Raw genomic sequence first — 25,022 nt, 5'->3', positions numbered from 1 at the left:
AAATTTGTAAGTAGAACATTAATAAATATATAAAACAGCATCACAAAACCTGTTAACTGCATATATTCCCTATAAGCATCTTCCGAATTATCCCTAGTTTGTAAATATTTATAAATAATTGCTAATAAAATAAACTTCAACTTCTTTCCAACTTACTTATACCCTTTCCCTTTATATTCACTAAACAGAGACTCCAATAAAAAATATATATTCCCTATTTATTTAACCAGTAATGAAAGCCCCTCTATAGCAGCCTTCGGCACACATAAATCGGAGTCAATTCCGTTGCACATTATGGCTCGAATTATCAATGCCCATAAAGTATTTCCTCTTTGGCCGCAAGGATTGAGGGGAAACTGACTGCCTGGAAAAGCTGCCTTTGCTGGCTTGCTCCTTGCTCTCCTTGCTCCTCTCCTCATCTCCACACACAAAATGAGTTCATCACGTTTCCTCTTTTTTCAGCTGATTTACTTTTTGTCCGTTTAGAACGAAATAAATATCCTCTTCTGGGAGAATCTGCAGAAGACTACGGAGCTGAGACTGAGACGCCCACAAAAATGCTAACAAGTAACCGGGAAGAAAAAGCAACTTTAAGAGAGAGAGAGAAATGAAAATAAAAAGAAAATAGATAGACCAAGGAAGATGCAACGAGTCTACAGTGCCCTTTACCAGCTATGCACTCAGAGAAAATGAATTCAAGAAGGTGATTTTATTGAAGGAAAAACTAAATATCAGTACAAACTATCTAGCATTTGAGGTGGAAAAGCAATATATCGAAAATGTATTGATAATATATCGAAATTGATTGCAAAAGTAGTGTAATCGATAGTTAAACCCGATAAATCGATATTATACGATACGATATTTTCAATATAAAATTACTTTCATAACATCAAATAGGACTATTTATTTTACTATATTTAGAATCTCGATCCCTATAAATATCAAATTAAAACACTTAGACCCAGAGTTAAGAAACCATTAAAATAAATATATTCAAATGAACTATCTTATAAACGTGCTCCATAAGAAATAATCAGGTGAATACATTGATTTTTATGGCATTTAAATCTATATTTCTTTTTTATAGTCAACAATTTTTGTTTACTGTTTTTATGTTCCGCAACACCGTTATAAATAAATGCACGTATTGCCATTACATTTCATTGTTCACTGCAGACACCCTCGGACACTCCCTCTTGGATCCCGAATCCAAGCCAGATTCAGAGTCAGAGCTCCATGCTCCAAGCTCCAACCTGGAAAAAAGCCGTCTCTCTGCCCTCTGGGCATTCCGATCCTGCTGCCTAAATGGCGTTAAATATGGCATTGATGATCATTATCAATGAGCCTCCTCCTTTCGCTTGGATCGCTTTCCAGCTTTTCAGCTTTTTCAGTTTTATTTTTGTCGATTTCTGTGGTGTAATCCAATAGCTTCATCACGTCCGTCTACCTTTACTTTTGAGGTGTTAAAAATGTGTTTCCTTTTTTAATTTGTTTTCTTTTCTGTCTGTTTTGTGTGCTTCGATTCGATTTCTTTTGAAGGCGCTAATAAAGTCGAAGAACTGTGCACTCGTCACGAATTAATATTTTCTTCATTCCTTGGGATACACCTCTAAACACCAGCCTCCTTATTTTTTCTGTATATATATATTTTTTTTTTCGATCCAAGTGACAGCCGTTTAATGAATGCTCCTCCAACGCCTGTTGCGGATATCGGGGAAACGCCTACCCAAGAGACTCTCAAGACCCATTTATAATTTTACGTGAATCGCCAGAGATATCCTCGGTGAGATCCCGTTTCCCTTTGCTGGAGAATCTTTAAACTCCTTGCAGTAGCAAAAATTCACGATCGTGCCAGCACGTTTTGTGGCCTTATTTACGAATGTATTTCATATACAGAGAGAAAAGTGGTTAATATATATTAAAATATATTCTTCTTATCAACACTTGATTGTGGCTAACTGATTATTAATTAAAATAGCAAAATTGAATACTTCTTTTAGTCTAAAACTGTTCAAAACTGGTTATTTTCTAAAATATATTTCAGGAACTTTAAATATATATACCTTCCACACAGTGTACACTTCTATGGCCTTAACAAGTTGCCGATTGGCCCGATCGGAGCTCTTTGCCCAACTCTTTAGCTTTAGCATTGTTGAACATTAACTCCTCTGCCAATAATCATAATAATTTACGACCACCCAACACCGGAGCATCGTATCTAAAAGTGGTAGAAGCCTTTTTGTAAGCACTTTGTTACCTTTCGTTCAATTTTCTGTGTTCCATTCGTCGATTGCCCCCTTAACCATAGCGGCTAAGGGGGCGTGGCTCATCTGTACGAAGCAGACACATCTCTAAATCAGAGCTGCTAACCAAGGGGAGTCGGAGAAGAGCGTAAAGGTGTGTTCTTTTTCGTTATTTTACACTGAGATATTCGATTATAAACATATTTTGTATTTTTGTTTAAATTTTTGTAAAACTTACAAATAAAAAAAAACATTTTATCACTTTTTCTTGAGAAATATTTAAACTCTATTGCAACAAATACTTTTTGTTAGGTTAACAACACTAGCATAAGGAGTTGTAATATTAATTAATAAAGATTTTAAGGACAAATCGCAAAAAAATATATATATATATATATATTAAAAAAATGTTTATAAATATTTTTGTATGCTAATTTTATGTTAAAAACGAAGTTTAAAAAACCGCAACTATGTTAAATAAGCATTAATTTTAATTCGGAAAGTATTTGTATACTAGTTTTTTAAGAGTTTTGTAAATCTGCATTCTGAATTTAAAATTTAAAAATATTGGAAATTTTATTGAAATTTTGGTATTTTTAAATTTGGAAAAATTTGATAAAATTTTGAAATTTTGATTTCCTATTATTTTTTTAGACGAAATTATTAATATTTTAATTGTGAATCGGAATATATAAGACCTTTGCCCAACACTGTCTTATTGACCAACTTATGCCCTCAAGAAGATCTAGATTTTCGTATTTGTAAATAGATATTTTTCTATATTTATATATTATAATTTTTTGACAAAAAATATCATAACTACGCCAAAAATGCTAGAATTTCGATTAGGAAAGTAGTGCTGTGCTTGTTTTTATAAGCTTAACAAATCTGCATACTAAATTTAATATGTAAAAAAAAATTAATTTTTTTCTTAAATTTTAACGATGTAATCCCTTATAAAATTTTGAAAAAAATTGAGTAAATTTTTTTCACCTAAAAACATGGCCAAATCGATTCGGATTTTGATGCTGATCAAGAATATATATGATTTATAGGGTCACACGTTGTAAGCTTTGAACTAAAAGTAAAATAACCTAAAAGTGTATATGTTATGAAATAGGTATATCTACATCATGAGCTTTAAAATTTAATTTGAGTTTGAAATGTACAAATATTAATTAAAATCACAGCTCTAAAAACCAATAAATTAACCAGATGATTGATTTTCCTACCAACAATTGAACCGGGTGAGAAACCTCCTCCAACGAGGCGTGATCAAACCCACAAGTGGACCTCTAGAGGTCCTCATCCCTAAAAGCCAAACAATCGCTTAACTCAAACTTTGGCCAAAACTTTAGTTTTGCACTCGATCGACGTCTAGACACAATTAGTCCATTGAGCCAGAGACGAGGACTATGATTAAACAAATATATAAATCCACTTGAAACAAATACTTGTGAGCCCCCACAATAAAGTTAACAATATAAAGCAATTAACAACACAACTTTTATAGTGTTAAATAAATGCAAAGAAAATTATTTCCATCAAATTCTGATGAAAGCTAAATAAAAAACGGGATAAAAAGAACAATAAAGCCCCTGGAAAATTCCTAAAATTATAATAATCTATTGATTAAATTTTTAATAATGACGCATTATAATTTATATTCAACAAAATCCTTGGTTAAGCTGATAATTACTTATTCATTAAAATGAAAATCTATTTTTGAATGCATTTAAATCAATTTGGCAGCTTGTGGCTGCTGTATTTTCTAACTAAAAATAAGTTAAACAACAAATTAAATGCTCTTTAATGTTCCTTTTCGTCCTGTCGCCTGTCCTGGACTCATTTTTAACTTGCACTTCTGAGCTGCAGAGTGAATGAATAAAAAGTGTTGACAAACACGCTGATGAAGTGCGGCAGTAGAGGCGAGTGACAAATGGGCAAACAAGCCAGGTTGCGCCAGGCACAATAAATAAAAATCATTTCCAGAAAAATAAAAAACAAAACGACAAAAAACAGCAACAACAAGAGCGAAATGAAGCGATTACACAAATTCATTTAAATTAAAATGTTTTCAAAATGAAAGTCAGGCAAACAGCAGCCGCAAACAGAGAGAGAGAAGCCGTACACAGGACACACAGGACTCACAGGCACAGTCTGAGGATGGAGAAGGACATAAAGCTGGACCAGCTATGTTTACATATTATCCACTCTACATATATATACGCCAGATGTCAGTTGTCGAGAATCCATCGACCCGAGACAAAGTCAAACGTTTGCTGAAACTCAGCAAACTCACTAAAATTGAGCAGAGGTGGCTTTTAAAAGTAAGGAAGCCATAAAAAGGATCAAATTTGGTGCAGATAATTTGATTATTTATGGTGTAAAAATTATATATATATAAAAAGTAATAAGTATTGCAGTAAATTAATTTAATCTTTAAAAAATAATGTAATAAATTGCAGGCTATGGGTAGTATTTTCGCACAGTGCACGGTTAGTATAACTGCCCAGTTGGACCTTATTTCATGTGGCAAACGAATTCAGTGTTGAATTTCATGTGCAACAGGAAGGACCTTAAGGATGCATTCCCCATTGAGCATGTAGTAAGCGGAATATTCAGGCACCTGCATTTCCTATTGCTACATTCCATATGAAGGTCTGTACTTTTTGCTTATGGGATATTTCTAAGGATTATTAGTTCAAATTTATCATCACTCAATAGTTTTCCTTCTATAAAACCATAATAAACTTAATTAATTAAAGTTTGAATTTAATTAATTGCCAGTCCTTTGTTCGACAACTTTGATAAATGCAATAAAGACGCATACACACTGTATTCTCTCATTTAATGTTGATGAAGTGGAAATTAAATGCCAGGCTAATATGTTGTTTCATTTGAATAGCGGAAATTGTTCATGAATTTCGTTCCCCATTTCCTTGGCCACTCACACTCACTCTAAAAGTGGAATTGATGGTAAGACGGGAAAGGAAAAGGCAGTGGGATGCGAGGATCATTAATGAGGAGGCAACAATGTTTGCTCTGACACTGAAAAGTACACACTTTATGACACTACTTTGCTACTACTTACTACTTCCTCGGCAAAGGTGAGGATGCTGGTGATGAAATGGTAAAGAAAAGAAAAAATGCTAATTAAGTACGCCCACCTCATTGGATAAGAAGAGAGCAACAGTTGTTGACTAACCAAATCTCAGACAGCAGAGGACAAGTTCTCAAGATCCTCGAATCTAGCAAAAAGTTAAGTTTAAAAATCGTTAAACAATACTTTCAATCATCTTAATTTGATATTTTATAGCAATAAACTAAAGATATCTAAATATATTTTCATAATTTTACTTTTACTTAAGCTCAGCATAAAACAAAAGGACAAAGATGTTTGAAACAGGATGCATATATGTTGGCAAAGTGCTCTTAAATAAGAGCGGCTGTAAAAAGGCCATTGAAGTCAACTCTAGTGCAAAAGTCAATGAAACTTTTATTACCAACATGCCGCACATTACACCCACACACCCACTTGATGGGGACCCCCACCCCCCTTCCAACTTCCTTACCACTTAGCAGCTGGATAAAGTGGCTAACGGGGGTGGTTAGTTAATCCAAGCCACAAAAGAAGAAGTGCAACAAACGACTTTTATTTCAGGCTAAAAGTTGCGTGCAGCTAATAAATATATATAAACAAAAAGAGAAACAAAAAGGATGCACTACATAGTCGCAGTGCAGAATCCCTTTTAAAAGACTTAAAATATGATCAGGTTTATTAATATTTAATATATAATATGGGAGCTTAATTAGCTGATTTTTAAGACCAATATTTGTTTTACTTAAACAAATAAATCAGGCACGAAAACTAAAATTGTTTCAGTCTCCAGACTCATCATTTCAATTACAAAGTTTTCCTGTATTTTTCCCAAATTTTAATTAATTAATAAACAGTAAATAACATTATATTCTTAAAATCAAAAAGTGATAAAAACTTACCTTAAATTAATACATTTTTGTCCTTGTTGTGTTACTTTAGATTACGACAGTAAAAAGGCATTCCAAATTTATATCACGCAATTAAGCTGCAGTCTTTAGCTCCGATCCCACGGGGATTTAACGGTGTTTTTACTTTATTATTATATATTTTTTTCGCTTTAGTTAGTTTGTAATTTTATGTATTTATTTTTTGTTTAGATTTTATAAAACTTCAGTTAATTGGCTTTGCTTTTGTTTTTTTTTTTTTTTTTTGTTACACAGAATTCGTACTACTTTTTCGTTGCTGCTGGTTTGAAAAAAAGCCTTAAATACGAATTTTGGCTTAATTGGGAATCACATTAAATGGTACAATATTTTTTCGGTGGCACTATAATTTTCCGGTATTTTGGTTGCACAGCCTTGCTTCTCTGTTGTGGCATTGTATTCTGATATTTGGTATTTATATTTTCTGGCAATTAAAATCAATCGTACTTTAGCAAGCTTTCATTATTCACAAAACAAAAAAGAATCTATTACGTTTAAGCCCAATATTATGTTTAAATTAAGTTATGTTTCATTTGTTATTTATTTGTTTTAGTCTTGTGTATATTATATGTTTTATTTAAGCTGTTGGCTGTAAAGAAAATAAAAAAAATATATTTAGAAGGGTTTTTATTAAACGTTTATGATATACAGAATAAGAATTATAGAAGCAAATATATAAATTTTTTAAACTACAGTCCCATTTCGACATTAACAACGCTTATTTCCCTTCCCTTCCAAAAATTCCAAATCTAGTAACTGTAAATGAATTATTCCATAAAATGTGTCTGTTCCTCTGTTCCAATGCTTCCTAGTTCCAATCCTTCTACTATTCCAATGCCTCCTAGTTCCCATGCTTCCACTATTCCAATGCTTCCTTGTTCTAGCGCTCTCCTGTTCCCCTGTTCCACTGTTCCTCTATTGGAATTGAAAAAGAAGGCCTAGGGGCTACACACGGCACCAAGTATGCAAAGAAGGTAGCAGAGAAGGGAGAATGAAGGGAGAGAAGAAACTTGAAAGCCAAAGCGGATTGCCATTACTTAGAAGCGCGTTTCAAGCTTCATTGAGCGCTTGCAAAAAAAAAAAAAAAAAACGAAACGAAACGAAAAGCGTGGGAGGAGAGGTGACTAGTGGAGGGCGAAGAGGGGTGGAAATTCTATATGGGAAGAAATAGGTTCAAGTTTTAATAAGAAATTCTTGTAGCCGAGAGAATTCACACTAAACTACATAAAGTGTAGCATAAATTCTAGTAAACATACGACACCATCTTTTGCAGGCTCTCTTTACATTTAGTTAAGGCCTAAAACCAGTTGGCATTTTAGGCCTCAAATAAATGGGATAAAACTTGGCCTATTGGTTTCTGGTTGGACACTGCATCCTACTAGCTGGCGTTCCAACCAGAATTTGCCCAAGCCTTTGCCCCGTGTGTCTACACTGCGATCATAACGGGGGGGTGGAAGGAGGAATTTGCGATTGCGAGGTATTCCCTCATTTATTTAATTTGTAAAGAATAAATTGACCAAAGCCAACGGGCTTATTTTCCCATGTACGCTGCCAAATTTCATGTAAAATGCGCCCTTTGCCATCAGAGAACTATTACCTTAAGCCTACGCAATGATTACAATTACATACTCACCACAATTAAACGCAACAGTGTCAAGTTTTTGGCGGTTTTTCCGTTTTGCGGTTCTTTTGTGTGCCCTTCATTCCTCAAGTGGCAGCTGCCACGTGACCGCAACTGTCCTGCGGCATTCGTTACACACACACATACTTCGGTTTCTGTTTCTTTTACGTGTTCTTTGTACTCCCCACACTTTCCGCACTTACACTTTAGCGACGATCAGTTAGGCGCAAAGACATTTTTGTGAGCAAATTAGCGACTGCAGCAAGAGCGCCAGTAAAAAAAGAGGAATATATTCAATTGACTCGAAACTAGTTTGCCACAAAACAAAAATCGCAAACACAAACACACGAAAAAAAAGAAATAAAGGAGAACCGCGCGCGCACACACACACACTCACACACTAGCACTGACGAAATTACTGTATGCTCATGTATAAAATGTAACTTTTTTGTTATAAATGTTGTTGTTTAATGTTGTTTTCGATCGCGCCTCTAACCGAACGACGAAAGTAACGCTCTTTGCACTTTTCCGCGTATCACTTTTACCGCGCTGAAAATTAAGAAGGAAAGCACGTCCTCGCGCGAGCATCACCAAAATCCAACTCAAAGAGTTGCGGCGAAATCCAACGGACGACAGCGTTCGCCAACTGCGTTCGCAAATGCAGTTCACCAGAGACACTCGCGCCCGATAGAATAGTAGCGAAGTGCGAGTAAGGGAATGAAAATTAAATATAGACTTGCATATGATATACTTAGTGTTTTGTTTATACTTTTAAACAATTTTAATATAAAGCACTATACTTGAGCATTAAAAACAAATGAATAGGTGTTTCAATATGTTTTATGGAATAATCATATGTCCTCTACAAATTAAAGGCGAAACATAATAAGAAACACAATTAAGTTAAGTTAAAACCGCTTTAAAACAATATTAAATAACGAACAGATTGCTATATCTGTGCCCCGTGCTATGCTCCTGGTTGTGTGTGTACGTACGAATGTGGTGCAGATGGAAGAAAAGGAACAAGAACTGCTAGCTTGCACCAACACAAAAAAGAATACCGAACACCAAAGACAGCAACAACTACAACAACAGGGCAATTCTGTGCTCTGAGCAGAGGAGTTTTAGTAGTAGCTCCAATCAGACAAAAACAACTAGCGGCTCGCTGAGCGCCGCTCTCTACCACTCTTTGTCTCTGGCACTCTCTCTCTCCCTCTGTCATCGCAGCACCACAAACAGCGGTGGCAGAGACAGTGGCAGCGGCAGAGGCAGAGGCAGCGACTGCGGCCAGAGGAGGCGTATTACGTATACGCCAAAGAACGTAAAAGTTAAACCGGCATTTTGTTTTTGGTTTGTTAGGCGCGCATGTTTTGAGCCTAGCAAACAACACAGGGGCGGTAGTAAAAAGAGGGGGTGGGGGAGTCAGAGGGCGCAACTAAGAGGGAGAAAGGGAACAGAACAGCAATAACTCCTTCGCCTTGTCTCATATATTTAATATTTTGGCATTAGGTTTTAGGCCTCTGTGAGTCCTTGAATCCGCTCCTGGAACTTTTTGCATTTTCCCGCGTGCAGGCTTCTGCAGCAGCAACAACAACCACCAACCAACTGAGTGGGGAGAGAGAAAGAGGACCAAGAGGAAGAATCAGGCAACGTAACGTGACTGAGAGAGTGCACTCGGCGGAGCATTGGGTTCCATATGTGGCTGCATCTGCGAGTGTGTGTGTGTGTGTGTGGTTGTGAGTTTTTTGGTGAGCTGCAGCTGGCAGTGAGCTTTGTACTTTATTACTGGTTTTCCAACTCACTAAAATATGTGGAGCGTCGCTTGATTTACTCTCAGTGCAAGGCCAACAGTGGGAGAGCGGAAGAGTTGTAGTGGGGAGAATGGGATAAGGGGAAAGCAGCGTAAAAGGAGTGACTTTCTTCTTCCAGCTGTTTCTCAAAGGTTCTCTCTAAATATATATATACATATATATATGAATATATCGCTCTCTCTCTCTTCTGCTCTCTTTACAACTCCCTGTCTGTCTAGTTGGCTTTTGGCTTGCCGGCTGGGGATCTCGCCTCTCCCCCTTCCTCCAAGTCACTATCCCTAGCCTCTCACTCCCTCACCAGCTGTTGCTTAACGAAGCCTGCAATCACTGAAAGAAAAAGAGTCTCAAATAAAGAGAACTTAGTACTCCCATAAGCCTCTCTTAGTTTGTGTAAATTCTTTCGCTATGATCTTATCTCTTTTAAGTAACTAAAATCTCTTAAAATTGACTTTAAAAGCAATTTTGTTTTAAGTGCACATACAGGACCATGTAGTTTATGGCAATTTCTTATTAATAAGAGGCTTTTATGTGTAGCCGGGAGTTAGTGCCATCCCAGGGGCGACATTAACGTTAATAATAATAAAATGTGTTATTGCCAAGAACAAGAATATTTCTGATTTTGCCTCTTCGTGGCAGCTTCTTCAACCTTCGTTTTCCTTTTAACCAGTTTTGCAATTCTCCTGGATTTCTGTCATAGGTGTAAATCATTTTCTAATCGCAGCCACCAGATCACATGCACACGCATCAACCAGTACACACACACACATATAGGCACACACTTGTGTGAGAAACAGTGAAAATTACGTATACGCAGACACTGCACACACTGAGATTAAAATTATATGCTTCTTGTTGATTTTTGGGGAATTTCAGTTTGAATTTTTTGCATATTTTATAAATCAGAGAAGACTTCAAAGCTCTTTAAGAGTTTTTCAGTTTTTCTTAATCAGCATCAGGAGCTGAGTCAATCTAGCCATGTCCGTCTGTCCGTCTGTCCGTTCGCTTGTCCGTCTGTTCTTGTTTCCTTCTCTTTTAAAATGCTATCTCAGCTTAGACTTCCTTGGGGTCTCTAGATCTTCTCCCTGTGATCCCATTTTCTTTATATTCTTTTTATCAAATTTCTGTAACTCCTATTCCGTTCCACCTATTTTCTCTCAGTGCAGTCAATAGTGCTAGGAATTAACAATGAGCTGGCAACGATGTTAACTGGAAAATGCTTTTCGCTTTTCGCTGAGCTGTGGCTGTGAATGCCATTTGGGAGTGAGTTTTGAGGTATGTACGCCTTCGTCCTCGGCCCCTGGGACTTTGGGTTTAGCGGATGGAGCTGGGAGCCGGGAGACTGGCGCTCAAGCTGAAGCTGGAACCTGGGAGCTGGAATTTGGAGATGGGAGCATATTGGCGGCCACTGTGGGTCGGCGGTTTGGCGGTTAGTTGGCCCCGCCTCCACCATGGGTGCAATGAACCCGCCGCCCGCTGTTAAGTATGCAACACGGAACAAGGAGCTTAATTGGTAGCCAAAAAAATCCATCGAAAACAATTTTCCACCATTCGCTTTCATTAGGGGATATATATATATATATTATTTAAATTTTTAAATATGTGGCTAATACATTAAGGTGCAAATAAAAAAATTCCGAGTAAATGCTATTTACTTTCCGCAGCTGCTCATACATTGTTTTTTGAATTGAATCCTTCAAGGAAATGCGGTGCTGGGTATTAGTATATATTTTTCCCATACATATAACATATATAAATATATATATTTTATTTGATTTAAGGCTTTTTTAAATAAATTATTGTTGTAATTAAAGCCATATATTTTTTAGTGATTAATATTTCATGGAGTTCAGCATTTATGACAGTTTTTTATCAAATTATATCAACTTTAATAAGTTTGTAAAAGCTAAGAAACTTCTGTATGATTTCTTTTGTCCTTGTTGCTTCTTAATCCATATTGTTGATCTTTAAATTTAAGATTGAGGTATTTTTATTTTGTTTTATTTATATTTATATATTTATTTTTGATAACTTCAGGGCATATATTGTGAATGATCGTAGGTTGTCCAGGGATTGGTTGTCTTATTGGTGTAACCATGATCGGGTAAAACTTTGGGTGTACGATAGTAATTCTTTGTTTGGTTAATATAATCCTATAATTATTTAAGCTAGAAATAAATTCATTTTTATAATATAATTTCCTACTAACCTTTTCGTTTCTCCTTTGATGGACCCATAAAGGACCCTGAGACCCAAAGTTCTGACCTTCAATGGCTGGTTTCACCTGAACCACTGCCGATGTGGGCGTGTCACCAAATTGAGGCTTTGAATGTGATCTCAAACTCAATTTGAGATCTATACTGGGCGGTGGTTCACGACGAATTCGCTCCTCGATCTCATAGAGCTCTTGCTACAAATAAAGAAGATAATAAGGCCGTGATCTATCAGATACTTTTAAATTAAGAAATGATATAACCTCTTCAACCCTGCTGACTTACCCGATTTTTATAGACCATACAGCAGGCACGAAGTGTAAAGTAATAGATAATCTCCACTCCGGAGAGTAGACTGAATCCTAGGAAAAGACTGGCTATGCCACCGAAAGACACCAGAAGATCCACCCAACCAAATAGAACTTCCCGTTTATATCGGATAATGGGCCAGGTAAGGAACTCCACCAGCACACCTGTGCTCTCTGGCCGGTCCACACTAAGGTAAGAGCCAGAAGAAGGTGATTTCAATAGAATATCAAAGAAGAACTTAAGAAAAACTTACATTTTGATGAGTTTATCAATGTTAAAAACGGTCTTTGAACAGCTAAGCTCACACTGAAGGCAGTCCTTGATGTTGGTGATATTCGCCTTGAACTCATTGAGGCAATCCAGATCCTTTAGCATGCACATGGGAACATTGACTGAGAGCAGGAAATAAATATAATCCCATCAACATTATTTTCACATAATGTTTGTACAGGTAAGTAAATTAATAAGATGCTTAGGATCTACCTTTCTCTGGCCTTACCTATGGGCTTGTAAAATGGTGGATTACACTTGCAAAGCTTTATGGCCTTGTTCATCCGACACTGTTTCATGCAGGAGGAGAAGGTATATGCATCTGGGAAATAGTTGAGCTTAACCTCATCACTGAAAATGCATTTCCTCTGCCCAATAGATAGCTGCCGAGCATCATCCGTGGTGTAGGTATTCTTCTTGGATATCCTAACCTCCACCAGCTGACTCTCTGACCAATCGATCTGGGCATTAAAGTCAGAGCCAAAATACTCCTCATTTGAGAATATAAAGATCTTTTCAGAGGATGTTTAAATTAGATTTGAATTAAGAACTAAGCCCAAAGAGCCTTACCCTGGAAGTGCTATTAGGCACAAAGAAGAGTGCCCACTTTTTGTCCGTCTCGTAAAGATCATGGGGAGCTCCCGTCTTGACACTTGAAACAAGAGAAAGTTAATAAAATTAATCAAATTAATTAATATGTGTAATAATTTAACTTACTCCTCAGTGGCCGTTGACTTGAAGCGACTATTGAAGGCATAACAAAATCCATGCTCTGTGTAAATGGGTTCAAAGTGCTCACAGCAGGGTATCTCCTCATCTCGATATTTGCAGGAGACAAAGGTACTTTCACAGCTTATATGAGCCTCGAAGGCCCACTGCCTTAGGGTATTCTCCTCCAGCTTGACCTTGGGTATTGACTGGGCCAGAAGTTTGGCATCACCAATTCTCTCAAAGCTCAGTGAAGTAAGCACCTCCAGAAATGAAGTGTACTTGGGAACCTCGTCTTCGTCGTAGTTTCTATTATCAAAGGGGAATTAGGTACACAACTTTATATCTATGACTCCTTTATATCTATGACCCCAAAGGTCAAAGGTTGCAAACTATGGGTCGATACTCACGCCAGGGTCTTGTATACAACAGCTTCGGTTTTGTCATGGTCAAAGGCTGCCTCTGGACAGACAACGGTGGTGGGAAAGACAACATTCTGATTGTGAAAATCCGTATCCAGACCGGTGATAGTGGGATTTGTTTGGAACTTCTCCCAGAGACTCATAATGATGACCAGAGCGGTGACAGCTCCAATTGAGGTGAAGCAGAACCACATGAACTTCTCACCAATGGGTCTACCCGATTCGGCTATATAGCGAACACCGTGCAGCGTTGAGTTCTGGAAGAACTCCTTCGTCTGATAGATGAGGCTACGCCGGAAGATGACCAGTGTCTCGAGGGCGCGCCGACGCCTGGATGGCATTTCCGCAACCGGATGGCGTTTCTCTTGCGGCATTTCCGTTTCAGGAACATTGCTCGCCGACGACCCAGTCCCAGTCGATTCAAAGTCACCGCAATGACTGACCTAAAGTCGGATTAATGGAGGAGGGTTTAGTTTGGTTTGGTTTTGGAATCGATGCGTGGGTCATTAGTGCCATAGCATTCATGTTTTAATTTTTTTGTTGGCCCTAAAAGCCTTTCATTGTTTATGCACTGACGCTTGCATGCCTCTGATTGAGTCTCGAATTGGGGCAGTTAATATATCCTATCTAGATGGATATACTCTTACCAGGCATAGTATGAATCGCAGACTGCAAAAGCTAAAATAATTAATTATATGGAAATATTTGTTAGACTTAAAAGGTAACTAGATTTTGAGGTTTGATTTGAGATGTCTGTTTTTAACCATCAATTTATTATATAGTATATTATAGAGTATTAAATTATGATATCAACTGGAAAAGCTGTAAAAAGCACTGTTTCCAATCCTCTCAAATATATATGTAATTATATTCTATTTCAGCATAATTGGGAAATGTGATTTAGTCATGTCCAGCTCTCTGTCTGCCCTGAACCCTTAAAGATATAAGAGCTAGGACTACCTATATATATAATATAGCAAATATATCATATAGCCAATTAATTACACAGATAATTTATCCTTAAGACTAACTTTAAAGAAGTCGTTTTTCTATTTCCTTGTAAAGTAATCTCATAAAAATATACACCGTTCAAACTTATTTCTGTTCTTTTCCATGTTTCTAAACAGATGGAAAATTTGTTTTCAGTTTTGTTATCGATTTATTTATTTTAAGTCAGCATCTAGTAGTCCTTGAGATTTACATTTAAAAAGCAGAAAATTCTTTCGAGATTTTTCCATTCAGTTTCCGAATTTTCACTCAGCGACAACAGCACGGAAAAAATATATTTCTACTATTTAAATTGAATTGATAGTAAAAAGAAAAATGGCAGAGATTAAGCGAGAAATAAAAAGTAAGTTTATTCAGTTGGAAAATGTGCCATAAGGGAGTTCTTTTGTCCTAATATAACCACTCCCCATTCTATTCCCAAGAAACCCGCGAGGACTTGCCTGCTGTAAAGGAACTTGATAATTTGTTTTCTGATATGTTCCTCAAGTTGAACCAGTTTCGAAAGAATATCGATAATGTGGTATCATCCTTGGAAACTGTAGGGGTGGAGTCTCTGGTGGATGATACCAAGTCGTCGAAACTTCAGGATACAGAAATACCTACAAAGACAACTGATTTGAAGATCGAGAGTACTCGCTCCACTCCCCTTTTTTATTCAATGATACCGATGCCTGTCTCCGGAGTCACCAAGGAACTCACATATACACCTTTAAATGTTCCGCCACCAATTCCGGTCAAAGAGGTGACCACTCCAATTAAGGAGAAGCCGAAGGGTCAACCTAACACTTTCCTCAATAATAAAGTACCAATTGAGGTCTTACGCCAAAATACAATTGGACCATCACCACTTCCAAAGACATGTCCAAAGGTAATGCTGACCCCAAGATCAAAATCCGCACCAAGCCGACGACAAATGCTATGGTATTGGACTTAGAGGCACACAAATGAAATCCTTGGAGAACTTAACCTTTTACAAGGAAGTCAAGACATACATTCCCAAATCAAGATATTTCCTTGATGACAACACCGCAATTTATACAAAAATGTATACATTTTCCATATCAACTTGTTGGGTTCTCAAATTAAAAAGGTTCTAGAACATTAATCAGCGTATTTTTTAAGCTTTATAATAGGGTTCCTATCTTTGAAGATGATAGCAACTTCAGACTGTTTATGGGAGATCCTGGATAATCTTGAAGGAGAGGCTCCTGCCTCTATTGATCCAGCTTCTTCACAGTTGTATCAATATGCATTTATATATTTTAAAAAATATATAAATTAGACTTTTAGTCCTAAATCCGCTGAAGCTAAAAGAAAAGCTAGGTTGATCGCAGCTAAGCATACATCAGTCCCAAATGGATAAATGCCTGTATGAATAGCTGGTTTAATTGGTCAAAGCTGTCTGACCAGCTTCCGGCGCCGCCTCGCTTTCAAAAATAAAAAACTAAATAAAATAAAGTAAAATAATAAAAAAAAATGCAAGCAAAAAAGAAATCCCTGCCATGTTGTGGATGTTGTCCACTCCACACTCAACTTGCATTCACTTCAGTCCCACAGTACGGAGAAACTTCACAAGTCTTGTGTGAATTTCTGACACGGCTCAGACCCTCTTTGTTCCCTTAGTGGCCCCTCCCTAGCCATGGCCATGGAGTGTTCTCAAGTTTCACAAGAGTGCAAAGAGGGGTTTATTTTTTATTTTTTTTGGTAGGGATTTGCAGGACAAAACAAAAGAACCTGATGGCGGTGGTCAGATAATCGAGGCAACTGGCGCCAGTCGGGATAAGTGCCCGCTCCAGTCTAAGTTATTCCAACCCCAAAAGATCCGAAGAGAAACTATAGAGATGGCGTTGGAGGAAGGATAAAATATCCCTAGGAAAAGTATACTTAGGACCTGATCTAAAATCATCCAAGAGAACCCCCGTTCCTTAATAGTATTGGGTTGTATATTTCAGACCTGGCTTTAACTCTTCGTTCGCTTTCTGACGTTTATTTTTATGGTCGCTTTAGCCTTCTTACCAATGTATTCTCTGGCCGGGCCGGTATTTCTTTGCCCCTCACCTGCAGATACAGGTAGGTTCAGTTCGGTTCGGTTCGGATGGCTTCCTTATCAGCGATCATTTGTCAAAGCCTTGCCAGTGAAAAGTGGTTCGACCACTGAACGAAATGGCAACAGAAACCAATTTGTTTGCATCTTCGTTTGCTCTTCCCCGAAATTCGTCTTCAAGGGAAGGGTATCGAGGGTTGGGAACCAGAGGGGAAAGTGTTTATATATTATGTAAAATAAGGATATTTTTTATACCCTCGCAGGGTATAATAATTTTAGTTAAAACACTCCACAAACTAGCCTATCAGTTTTAAAGCTCTCTAAATAAAACTTTGCAGCCAGTCTTCTATATACTCTAATTAGTTAATAATTTAAAACGGGCAGGATCGAACGACTATATTATATAGCTGCCATAGGAACAATCGGAAAATATTTAGAACAAAAATTATAGCTTTTCCCGTTTTCAAGATATTATCATCTAATTTAAGATAAAGCTATATTGTATTGTTTTATAATTTCGGTATTAATTTAATTAAAATCGGATGACTATATCATATAGCTGACATACCAACGATCTTTAAATATCGAGGAAAATGCAAAACTGTGAGCGTAATGCTAAAAATTAGGCCTCTCCCTCTCCCTCTCTAGAGACATCTACTACTCTCTAACTCTCTATGCCTAGCGCTAGAGTTATCTCTTTCTCTCTCGCTCTCACTTTCTCTGTTCTCTTTACCCGGGGACTATAAATAGAGGCACTGATGGCCCGCCGCCTCAGTAAGTGCGCAGCCTCCCCCCTGTTTACATCTCTGGTGATAGTGGTAGTGATAGTGATAGTGCCCTTCGACTCCAAATGTATCACCTGACCAATGCAATGCATCCGGATAACCAGGAAGAAGCGCACTTCGATGATGATATTACTCTACACTGGATGGAATTCTAGAATGATGACGAAGGATAACCATGTGCCCTCCACTGCGGTAAGTCTTAACTATGACTATTATATTATATATATATATATATATATATGCTATAGAAGAGATTGTTTATAATTAGCTGTGCATTAATTTTTCAATTATGTCCCTTATTGTCATGAATCTTAATTAATACCCTTGCAGAGTATGATAAACTCGCTGTGAAGTGAAGGAGTCGTTTCCGACCCTATAAAGCATATATATTCTTGATCAGCATCGAGTGCCCTATCGATCTAGTTATGTTTCCAGGAAACAAATTTTTTTTCAAAATTTGTTAATATTTTAACGATATAACCCCTTATAAAATTTGGAAAAAATGTAGTAATTTTTGTTTTTCTAAAAAAATAGCTAGATCGATTCAGTTGTTGATGCTGATCAATAATATATATATGATTTATAGGATCGGAAATGACTCCTTTACATAATTACAAGCTTCTGAACAAAATTATAATACCGTGAAAGGTATAAAAAGCTTGTAAAAAAGTAAGATTTGATTCTATTCTATAATTTAAAAAATATATTCAATAATTAATTATTTGTATAAATATATTCAAGTGTTATTATTAATTATTTAATTAATTTTAGCAATAAATCTTTGCTTTTTAATTCGCGAAAAAATTCTACATTGTTGAAATTACTAAAGGCAGTTACGAGTTAGTTTAGTTTTGGTCTAATTTGTACCCAAAATCTTTATAAAGTCAAATAGAAAATTAGGCACGCCTCATAGGGCTCTCCATTATTAACGACATAAATGACGAACAAGAATTAGAAATTGCCTTGGGAAATATATTCATAATTTATTTCAAATTATTTCAAAAACTTTTTACAAATTCCAACAAATTTTGATTACAAAAAAAAAAATAAAAATAAATTTAAAACGTAGTCTCAGCGACCACTGCCACTCGACGAGTCCAGCTCGGAGGCGGTACGTACCTCCCGATATTTACTAAAAAGTCCACGCACCTTGTTTAGCGGCGTCTGGAATGTCTGCGCCGTCGGGAATGTCTGCGCGGCAGCCGCCAAAGATTTAAAAGGCGAAACTGGCGATAATGAATTGCCGATGAAGCTGGCTGCCGCTGCTGCTGTTGCTGCTGGTGGTGGTGGCGGCTGAATACTGAGATTGGGGCTGGCACGTCGCCCTCCTTTAATTATGCCATCAAAGGAACCTATTTTCGGTGTGGCCAGAATGGCAACGATCGGCTTGGGTGGCTTGCTCGATGCTTTGCTTTTGCCAGCCCACCAGCAGTGATCGGGTTTTATCGTCTTCTGAACGTTCTTTGGCGACGGAAAGAGTTCCAGATCTGCAGCGGAGAAGGTTTCCATGTTGGCTCTCCAAGCATAGACACGCGGTCTCGTTTCCTCATCCAATTCCACATTAATAATGGCATTCAGAACGTCAACATCCCGTTTCGTTGGCTCTTTGCTGCATGGGCATGTTAATATAAATATAAAATAAATTTAAATGTATGAGACAGCTGGGTTACTCACCCATATATATATAATTGGTAGGCCCACTGAGGTGTCATGCTCTCTGGCGGCGTTCTAAAGTTATCCTCGTCACTGCTAGAACCATCATCACATACAGTCAGTGTCTCTAGGCAGTCATACTGCAAGCATACATTAAAAATATATATATAAATTGGGTAACAAATATTCTGGCCAAGACTTTACTTACATATAAAGTCTTGTCGTTATCTTCGGATGCAGAGGCGGTAGCGGCAGCGACAGCGGCTCGCAGGGATTCGGTGCGCTTCCGGCGACTGCTCTTGCGGCTGAGATTGTGCGGGACAACCCACTGGCAGGGACAGCTTTGCTCCGCCTCCCAGGCGCTAATGTACAACTCCTCGGTATTCACAGCGTCCGGCAGCTGATGAACGGCAGTGGAACCCGGTGTCTGTTCAAGCTTTTGCAGCAGGCTGCTACACCAGCAGCCCAAATGCTGTTCCCGGCCACGCTCATCCGCGGCGAGTAGCTGGAGCAGCTTGCGCAGCATTTGAAGCAGGAGCAGACGCATCGCCACATTCACCTCCTGTGAGTCATACACATAGCTGGCCACCAAGTGGGCAATGCGGGAGTGCACCTTGCTAAAATCGACGTGAGTGAAGCGGGCGTCTATCTGAAGAAATATTCACATATTGAAAAGGATCTAGAAATAATATGTATTCAAGGTGCACGCTCTCACCTTAAAGCTAGCGACTAGAGTCTTGAGTCTCTTCAGCTCGGCGAGCAGCATGTCGTTGATGGTCACCTCCTTGATATTGATAATCAGGGTTTTGGTGATCCGCTTGGCAAACACCTGCAGCGACTTCTCCACACAAGTGTACGGCGTCTGGAATTCGGTGAAAGTGGGCACAACCTCAGCGGTATTGGCAGCGGACCTGTCCATCTGTTGCTGTTGCTCACTGGCCACCAGATCAAGACTTTGATACAGCTGGGCAAAATTCATCATTGCATCCTCCTTCTTTGCCTGCTCGCTCTTCTCCACCAGATGGGCCTCCAGTCGATCCAGACCCTCGGCCGTTCGAATGTCCACGAAGGCGTCAAGAAAGTCCCAGTATTCCCGCCACTCCAGCAACTCCTGGCTGGCCAACTGCCGTCCGATTACCTCCAGGCCCTTTTCGATATCCGAGTTCTTAATGTGTCGCTCGCGATAACTTTCTGTGTACTCGCTGCCGTTCCTCGATAGATTTATCAGGCTTAGGTCTAAGACCACGCTCTCATCATCACAGGTGTCTGCCATCTTGGCGATATCGTTATTGTTACTTTCGCTCAGATTACCATTACTACTGCTGCTGCTACTGCTGCCGCCTCCGGTCGACTCAAAGGGTAGCCTGCGTGCCGTACGTATCGTACGGTCCGTTCCACCACCATTACCATTGGCACTGCTGCTCTTGGGAATCTGCGCTGGCCTGCGAGATGGCGAGACAATGGGTGACTTTACGCAGCTCCCTGCACGAGTCGGTGTTTTCCAGCGCTTGTAAAAGTTGAGTGCCTTGTCGCGGGACATTGGTCCTGCCAGAGCGCTGATGGACAATTGTGTACTGAGAATGCCGCATTCGTCCTTTGGCTGCAGGTTCTGCAAGAGAATCCTCATCCTATGAATTCTTACAATTCCAATGGAAATGATTGTTTCTGAAGGCATTGAATTAGAGCGAGACAATGCTTATTACTTGTGTATGCATAAATGTTAATGCGTGGCATAATAGACAAAAAAGCAACCCTAATTAAAATACATCTCTAATTATCTGTCTACTTAAATGAACCATCTATACTATATAAAAAGTTGGGCTACAAATGGGTTCCATGGTGTAAATCCTATCGCACTCACCGGTGGCTGTTTTGGTGAGAAGGGTTTACCCACTTGGGGTGGCAGTTCATTGGCCACGGATCTCAGCACGGGCACATAATGCGGATCGCACATGAGCACATCCAATTTCCTGTTGGCCTCCGCCGCAGGTCGTTGGCAGATGAGCTATGGTAATAATGGGCAATTTATTAATACATATTAATTGATACAAATACTAATTAAATACTCACATCCTTGGGCTGCAGTCCATCGATATTCTTTAGCGATTTGCACTGCGGATAGGCGACGAGCACCTCGACTACGTTCGCATGACCATGCTTAGCTGCCAGGTGAAGTGGCGTCTCGCCGCGGGCACTGTCCGGCATGTTTAGATAGTAATCCAAGAGACTTTCGTTTAAGGCGGAAAAGAACATGTGACTGCTACCCTTTTTGCCCGCATACAGTTGCGTGAAATCCCTGTCTGAGATGGTTTTTAGTAGCAATTCGGCTATTTTAGCCTGATTCTCCTGCGCACAGATGTGAAGTGCATTGTAGCGACAGCCCTCGGTCAGCCAGGTGGGCGTATCACCGCTGCTGATAAGAAAGCGTGGATTATCCCACACAATTTGCTTCACCCTCTCAAGGTTGCCACGCTCGATCTGCCGTCGAAATTCCTGCAACTCCTGCTTGCCCGGTGCCCGGAACTGTGGACGCTCTCCTCCGCTTCCGGACAGCTCCTGCTGATGCTGCTGACGGCCATTGGAAATGATGCCACTGCCACTGCCCGGCGAGGAGGTGGGCGAGCTGCTCAAATGTAAGCTGCCGCCCATGGAGGCAAAGCTATTGGCGCTGATACCACCGATGGGAATGCCACTGTGGCTTCCTGTAGGCGAGAATGAGTTATACGAATTGTCCGTGGAATTTGTTGAGCTCTTATAGCCAATGCTGATGCTCTCTTTAAGAAATTAAACAAATTTGAGAATGTGCTGTGTATAGTATTTGTATTTTTTGGGATTACTTACTGCTGCTGGGAGTCTTTGTCTTGCCAAATCTCTTTAGGGACTCTATGCTCTCGAATCCGTACTGGACGTAGCTCTCGGCCTGCTCCTGGTTGGGAAACTCACGCAATCGTCCGTCCTTAAAGTGACGCAGGACGTTCAGTGCATGGACTTTCTCCGTGAATATCAGCCAAAGGGGAGAGTCGGCTGCTCGGATGGTCCGATGGTGATCGAGGGATAAATCAAATAACAAATAAGTTAGCTATTCGGTTGGTCACGCCATCATCACGGCGAATGAATGGCGAAAGTCGCACGAGCCGAGAAATGTGTGAAGCAAAACAAAATCAAAACAAATGCGAGGTGGCGTTGGGTGGGCGGGCATTGGGAAATTCTATATATATATATTTATATATACATATGCGTGTGACGTAGTTGTTGGCACTACGCCGGCAAAAAAATATTCCTAGACCTAGAACAGAGCACCATCGATGCAGGGATTTAGGTTGTCTACATTAAAATATATACATTTATTTTGTTAACTTCCAAAATAATTTCCTTTTGATGTGTTTCAATAGGTTTTATATACCATAACCCTTAATATCTTGCTACCATCTTCCAGCTTTCCAGCCTTAGCATCAACAGCCGGGACGATTTAGACATGTTTATATTTATTTTGTATTTTAAAAGAACATCAAATTAATTGGTTAAGGTACTTTACAGATCGACTTGAATTAATCTACCAATTGTGTTTTTATATTTTCTTTGCTTTTACGATTCTGCTTTTCCTTTGTTTTCTTTTTTCCTTTCTTTTTTTTTCGTGTTCTGGGCAACGACTGTTGACTTGGTCTAAATGGCTTGGGACAAGGGGTATAGCAGAGACACGGACATAAACTCAGACGTTAACCGCCTCCAAGAACTTGAGTTTAACAAACTAAAGTTAATGTACCCTCAAAATATGTAGGATCTAACAGCTATAGGATGTAGTTTACGTTCCTAGAACTTATGGAGTAGATATATATTTATGAATATACTTTATACAATTGAAAGTATCTCCTTTTGACCCATATTAATATGCCCTGCAAGGGTATAACAACAAGTGCACTCGTCAGCCGGCAATGATATATATTTATAGTGAATATATTGAATCCGGGGACTAACTACAGACACACTCACTAGCTGGGGTACTTGTTCCTACAGCTGGTATTATAAATAAATTGTTAAAAAATGATGAGAATTTGTGGCTGTCACATAAAATTATTTGGGGTCACTTAAGGTATAAATAAAATTGCAAAATTAAGAAACACCGAACGAAGATATACCGAAGTTATAGTTGAGTTTTTTGTTAATTAAGTTAATGTTAATACGACGGTTTTTCTTCTCTCTTAGGAATACAAGAAACGTTAAATATAATACAGGGCTGTATTATATATATTTGAAAAGCACCAATGCCCTGATCCTATCAGTATGACCTCATATGTCTGGGTTATACCACTTTTGTGGAAGTGAGGAGTAGGAGGTCAAGGTCCTAGTAATGCAGCCCCACTTGGAAGGGGGGCATTGACTGGAATCAACGGGCAGCAATCTTTTATCGTTTTCGTAATCGAATTTAATTGGATTACACGTTCCCATTGAAAAGGAGAGCGGAAGCGGGACACTGGCATTGAATTCGATTGGTAAATTGCAATTGTTTACAATTTGTTTACACCTAAATCGAAATTACCGGCTGAATCAATTGGGTTTTCTACCTTTTTATTTTTACAGAATATTTTTAAAGAGGTATTTCTGGATATAGTGACTTAGTCATGGCTTTAAAAAGACTCCGAGCGACAATTATTCAAAATCAATACAAAATAAAGGAATTTTCAATTCAAGAGAACTAATTTAAAGTACCCTGGAGTTAGGGAGTTTCCATTTTGATGATTTTGGGAATTTCCCAAGGAATCATTATCAACTCAAAACCCTAATAAAATGTATAAATTGTATTATTTGTTTACAAAACTGAACTTCATTTAAAGTTAATATCACCTACCATAATTTTGAATAGAACTAATTTAATTTCCTCTTGTTTTTACCTCTACTAAGAAATGTATTTAAAATCGTATAAAAAATTATTTTCCCTATTTAAATCTCAAAACTTGCAATAAGCCAAAATAAATCAATTGAAAAATTTCTGTTAGAAAGAAATGATATTCAAAGCATTACTCTGAATAATAAATTGTGTAAATACAGTAGTACGTGGAAGCATACTGATGTGTCGTGTACGCCCACCCAGTTCCAGGGTATTACAAATATAGCAACAAGCGGTAAATAACTGGAACGCAGCGAACGCACCCGCACAGAGTCACACACACGTACATAGGTACACCGCAACACTAGCCCCATCTCGCTCACACTTACGTGGAAACTCGGAATCCTCCGGCAGCACTGCAGCCAGTCCCGATCCAGATGCAGGCCCATTCCCAGATTTACTGGCATCCAGCAACTTCAGGCTCACTGCCGCAATCGAGCCCGCACACTGCGCCGCCCTTCCTTCAAATACCGCCTTCGATGGCGGTATATAGACCGCGAAGTAGGACATCTCTCCAGATGCAAGATTCTGGACAATTAAAAACAACAACAAAATGAAACAAAAACAACATTAGGGAGGGGAGGGAGGTAGAGAAACTGTTCTCGGTGTTTTGCTTGCCGCCTGTCTCACGACGTCTGTGTATGTAAATACAATGACGCAAAACACAAAACACCTAGTACAGCGGGAGTGACGGGATTTGGAGCGACAAGTCTCCGCCATTTTAGAAGTTGCCAAGATGGCGATGCATCGGTGCTACACTTACCTTTTACAAAAGTTCGAAACGCGTCTCATAGAACATCTAAAATCTCGTTGGCCCCGCTTTGATGATATGAAATTTACAACTATTCTGGGGATGGGGGCGTCCCAAGCAGTGTGGCCGTGCCTCGTCCAATGGCGAAATACCATAAATACTGAAAAATACCACTCTACCAAGGAAAACTATAGGGTATTGGCTACATAAATGGTTTATTTGTTTTATATCAAGCGGCTGTTTTTAGACAAATCTAATTTCTAAAAATTGGTA

At 38.7% G+C, this 25,022-nt stretch overlaps 4 protein-coding genes across 10 annotated transcripts in view; 1 reads left to right on the top strand and 3 right to left on the bottom strand.

Annotated features, from left to right (window-relative positions):
- The window catches only part of LOC110184410 (rho guanine nucleotide exchange factor 10), an 87,923-nt gene extending 79,405 nt beyond the window's left edge, over positions 1-8,518 (bottom strand). The window contains exons 1-2 of the mRNA XM_086826857.1: positions 7,906-8,518; positions 6,249-6,861 (exon numbers count right to left, since the gene is read on the bottom strand). The gene's annotated coding sequence lies outside the window, so the exon portion shown is untranslated. The remainder of the gene's footprint in view (positions 1-6,248; positions 6,862-7,905) is intronic.
- Positions 8,519-11,254: 2,736 nt separating this feature from the next.
- ppk23 (amiloride-sensitive sodium channel pickpocket 23) lies at positions 11,255-14,651 on the bottom strand. Of its 3 annotated transcripts, none has more exons than XR_015270370.1 (9): positions 14,271-14,399; positions 13,612-14,066; positions 13,211-13,510; positions 13,064-13,145; positions 12,723-13,005; positions 12,477-12,615; positions 12,200-12,410; positions 11,911-12,142; positions 11,255-11,854 (listed from the first exon to the last, which is right to left on the bottom strand). XR_015270370.1 is itself a non-coding variant. In XM_086826905.1 (9 exons), exons 2-9 carry the CDS (start codon positions 13,995-13,997, stop codon positions 11,735-11,737), a joined length of 1,722 nt encoding a protein of 573 aa, XP_086683031.1. In that variant the 5' UTR covers positions 13,998-14,066; positions 14,629-14,651; the 3' UTR covers positions 11,255-11,734. The 3 variants fall into 3 exon arrangements, 2 of the variants coding, with proteins under 2 accessions (XP_086683031.1, XP_020808590.2); XM_086826905.1 differs by lacking the exon at positions 14,271-14,399 and adding an exon at positions 14,629-14,651 and having other exon boundaries at positions 11,911-12,111; XM_020952931.2 differs by having other exon boundaries at positions 11,911-12,111.
- Positions 14,652-14,767: 116 nt separating this feature from the next.
- LOC110184438 (uncharacterized) lies at positions 14,768-15,736 on the top strand. The gene is made up of 2 exons (XM_020952977.2): positions 14,768-14,974; positions 15,054-15,736. Exons 1-2 carry the CDS (start codon positions 14,947-14,949, stop codon positions 15,563-15,565), a joined length of 540 nt encoding a protein of 179 aa, XP_020808636.2. The 5' UTR covers positions 14,768-14,946; the 3' UTR covers positions 15,566-15,736.
- Positions 15,737-18,418: 2,682 nt separating this feature from the next.
- On the bottom strand, positions 18,419-24,907 carry Ankle2 (ankyrin repeat and LEM domain-containing protein 2). Of its 5 annotated transcripts, none has more exons than XR_015270362.1 (9): positions 24,762-24,899; positions 24,328-24,526; positions 21,955-22,137; positions 21,184-21,887; positions 20,975-21,118; positions 19,829-20,722; positions 19,322-19,758; positions 19,135-19,253; positions 18,419-19,069 (listed from the first exon to the last, which is right to left on the bottom strand). XR_015270362.1 is itself a non-coding variant. In XM_020952965.2 (9 exons), exons 2-9 carry the CDS (start codon positions 24,506-24,508, stop codon positions 18,532-18,534), a joined length of 3,204 nt encoding a protein of 1,067 aa, XP_020808624.2. In that variant the 5' UTR covers positions 24,509-24,526; positions 24,762-24,907; the 3' UTR covers positions 18,419-18,531. The 5 variants fall into 5 exon arrangements, 3 of the variants coding, with proteins under 3 accessions (XP_020808624.2, XP_020808625.2, XP_086683001.1); XR_015270363.1 differs by having other exon boundaries at positions 21,184-21,815; positions 24,762-24,898; XM_020952965.2 differs by having other exon boundaries at positions 19,322-19,762; positions 24,762-24,907.
- Between the last annotated feature and the right edge of the window lie 115 nt (positions 24,908-25,022).

This window comes from Drosophila serrata, unplaced genomic scaffold, assembly GCF_035046125.1.
Source record: "Drosophila serrata isolate PLE 108 unplaced genomic scaffold, ASM3504612v1 contig_8, whole genome shotgun sequence".
Classification (NCBI taxonomy): Eukaryota; Metazoa; Arthropoda; class Insecta; order Diptera; family Drosophilidae; genus Drosophila; species Drosophila serrata.
Note: the sequence above shows the minus strand (reverse complement) of the source record. Positions and strands in the feature narration are given on the sequence as shown.

Excerpts from the sequence above, each read along its gene's own strand:
- ppk23 (XM_086826905.1), bottom strand. The coding sequence starts at position 13,997 with ATGCCGCAAGAGAAACGCCATCCGGTTGCGGAAATGCCATCCAGGCGT. Across the intron at positions 13,146-13,210 it reads AAGTCAACGGCCACTGAGGA|TGTCAAGACGGGAGCTCCCC; the intron begins GTAAGTTAAATT and ends TCTTGTTTCAAG. Across the intron at positions 13,006-13,063 it reads TGCCTAATAGCACTTCCAGG|ATCTTTATATTCTCAAATGA; the intron begins GTAAGGCTCTTT and ends TCCTCTGAAAAG.
- LOC110184438 (XM_020952977.2), top strand. The coding sequence starts at position 14,947 with ATGGCAGAGATTAAGCGAGAAATAAAAA. Across the intron at positions 14,975-15,053 it reads GATTAAGCGAGAAATAAAAA|AAACCCGCGAGGACTTGCCT; the intron begins GTAAGTTTATTC and ends TCTATTCCCAAG.
- Ankle2 (XM_020952965.2), bottom strand. The coding sequence starts at position 24,508 with ATGTCCTACTTCGCGGTCTATATACCGCCATCGAAGGCGGTATTTGAA. Across the intron at positions 22,138-24,327 it reads GGAGGATTCCGAGTTTCCAC|CCGACTCTCCCCTTTGGCTG; the intron begins GTAAGTGTGAGC and ends CCATCCGAGCAG. Across the intron at positions 21,119-21,183 it reads ATGGACTGCAGCCCAAGGAT|CTCATCTGCCAACGACCTGC; the intron begins GTGAGTATTTAA and ends TTATTACCATAG.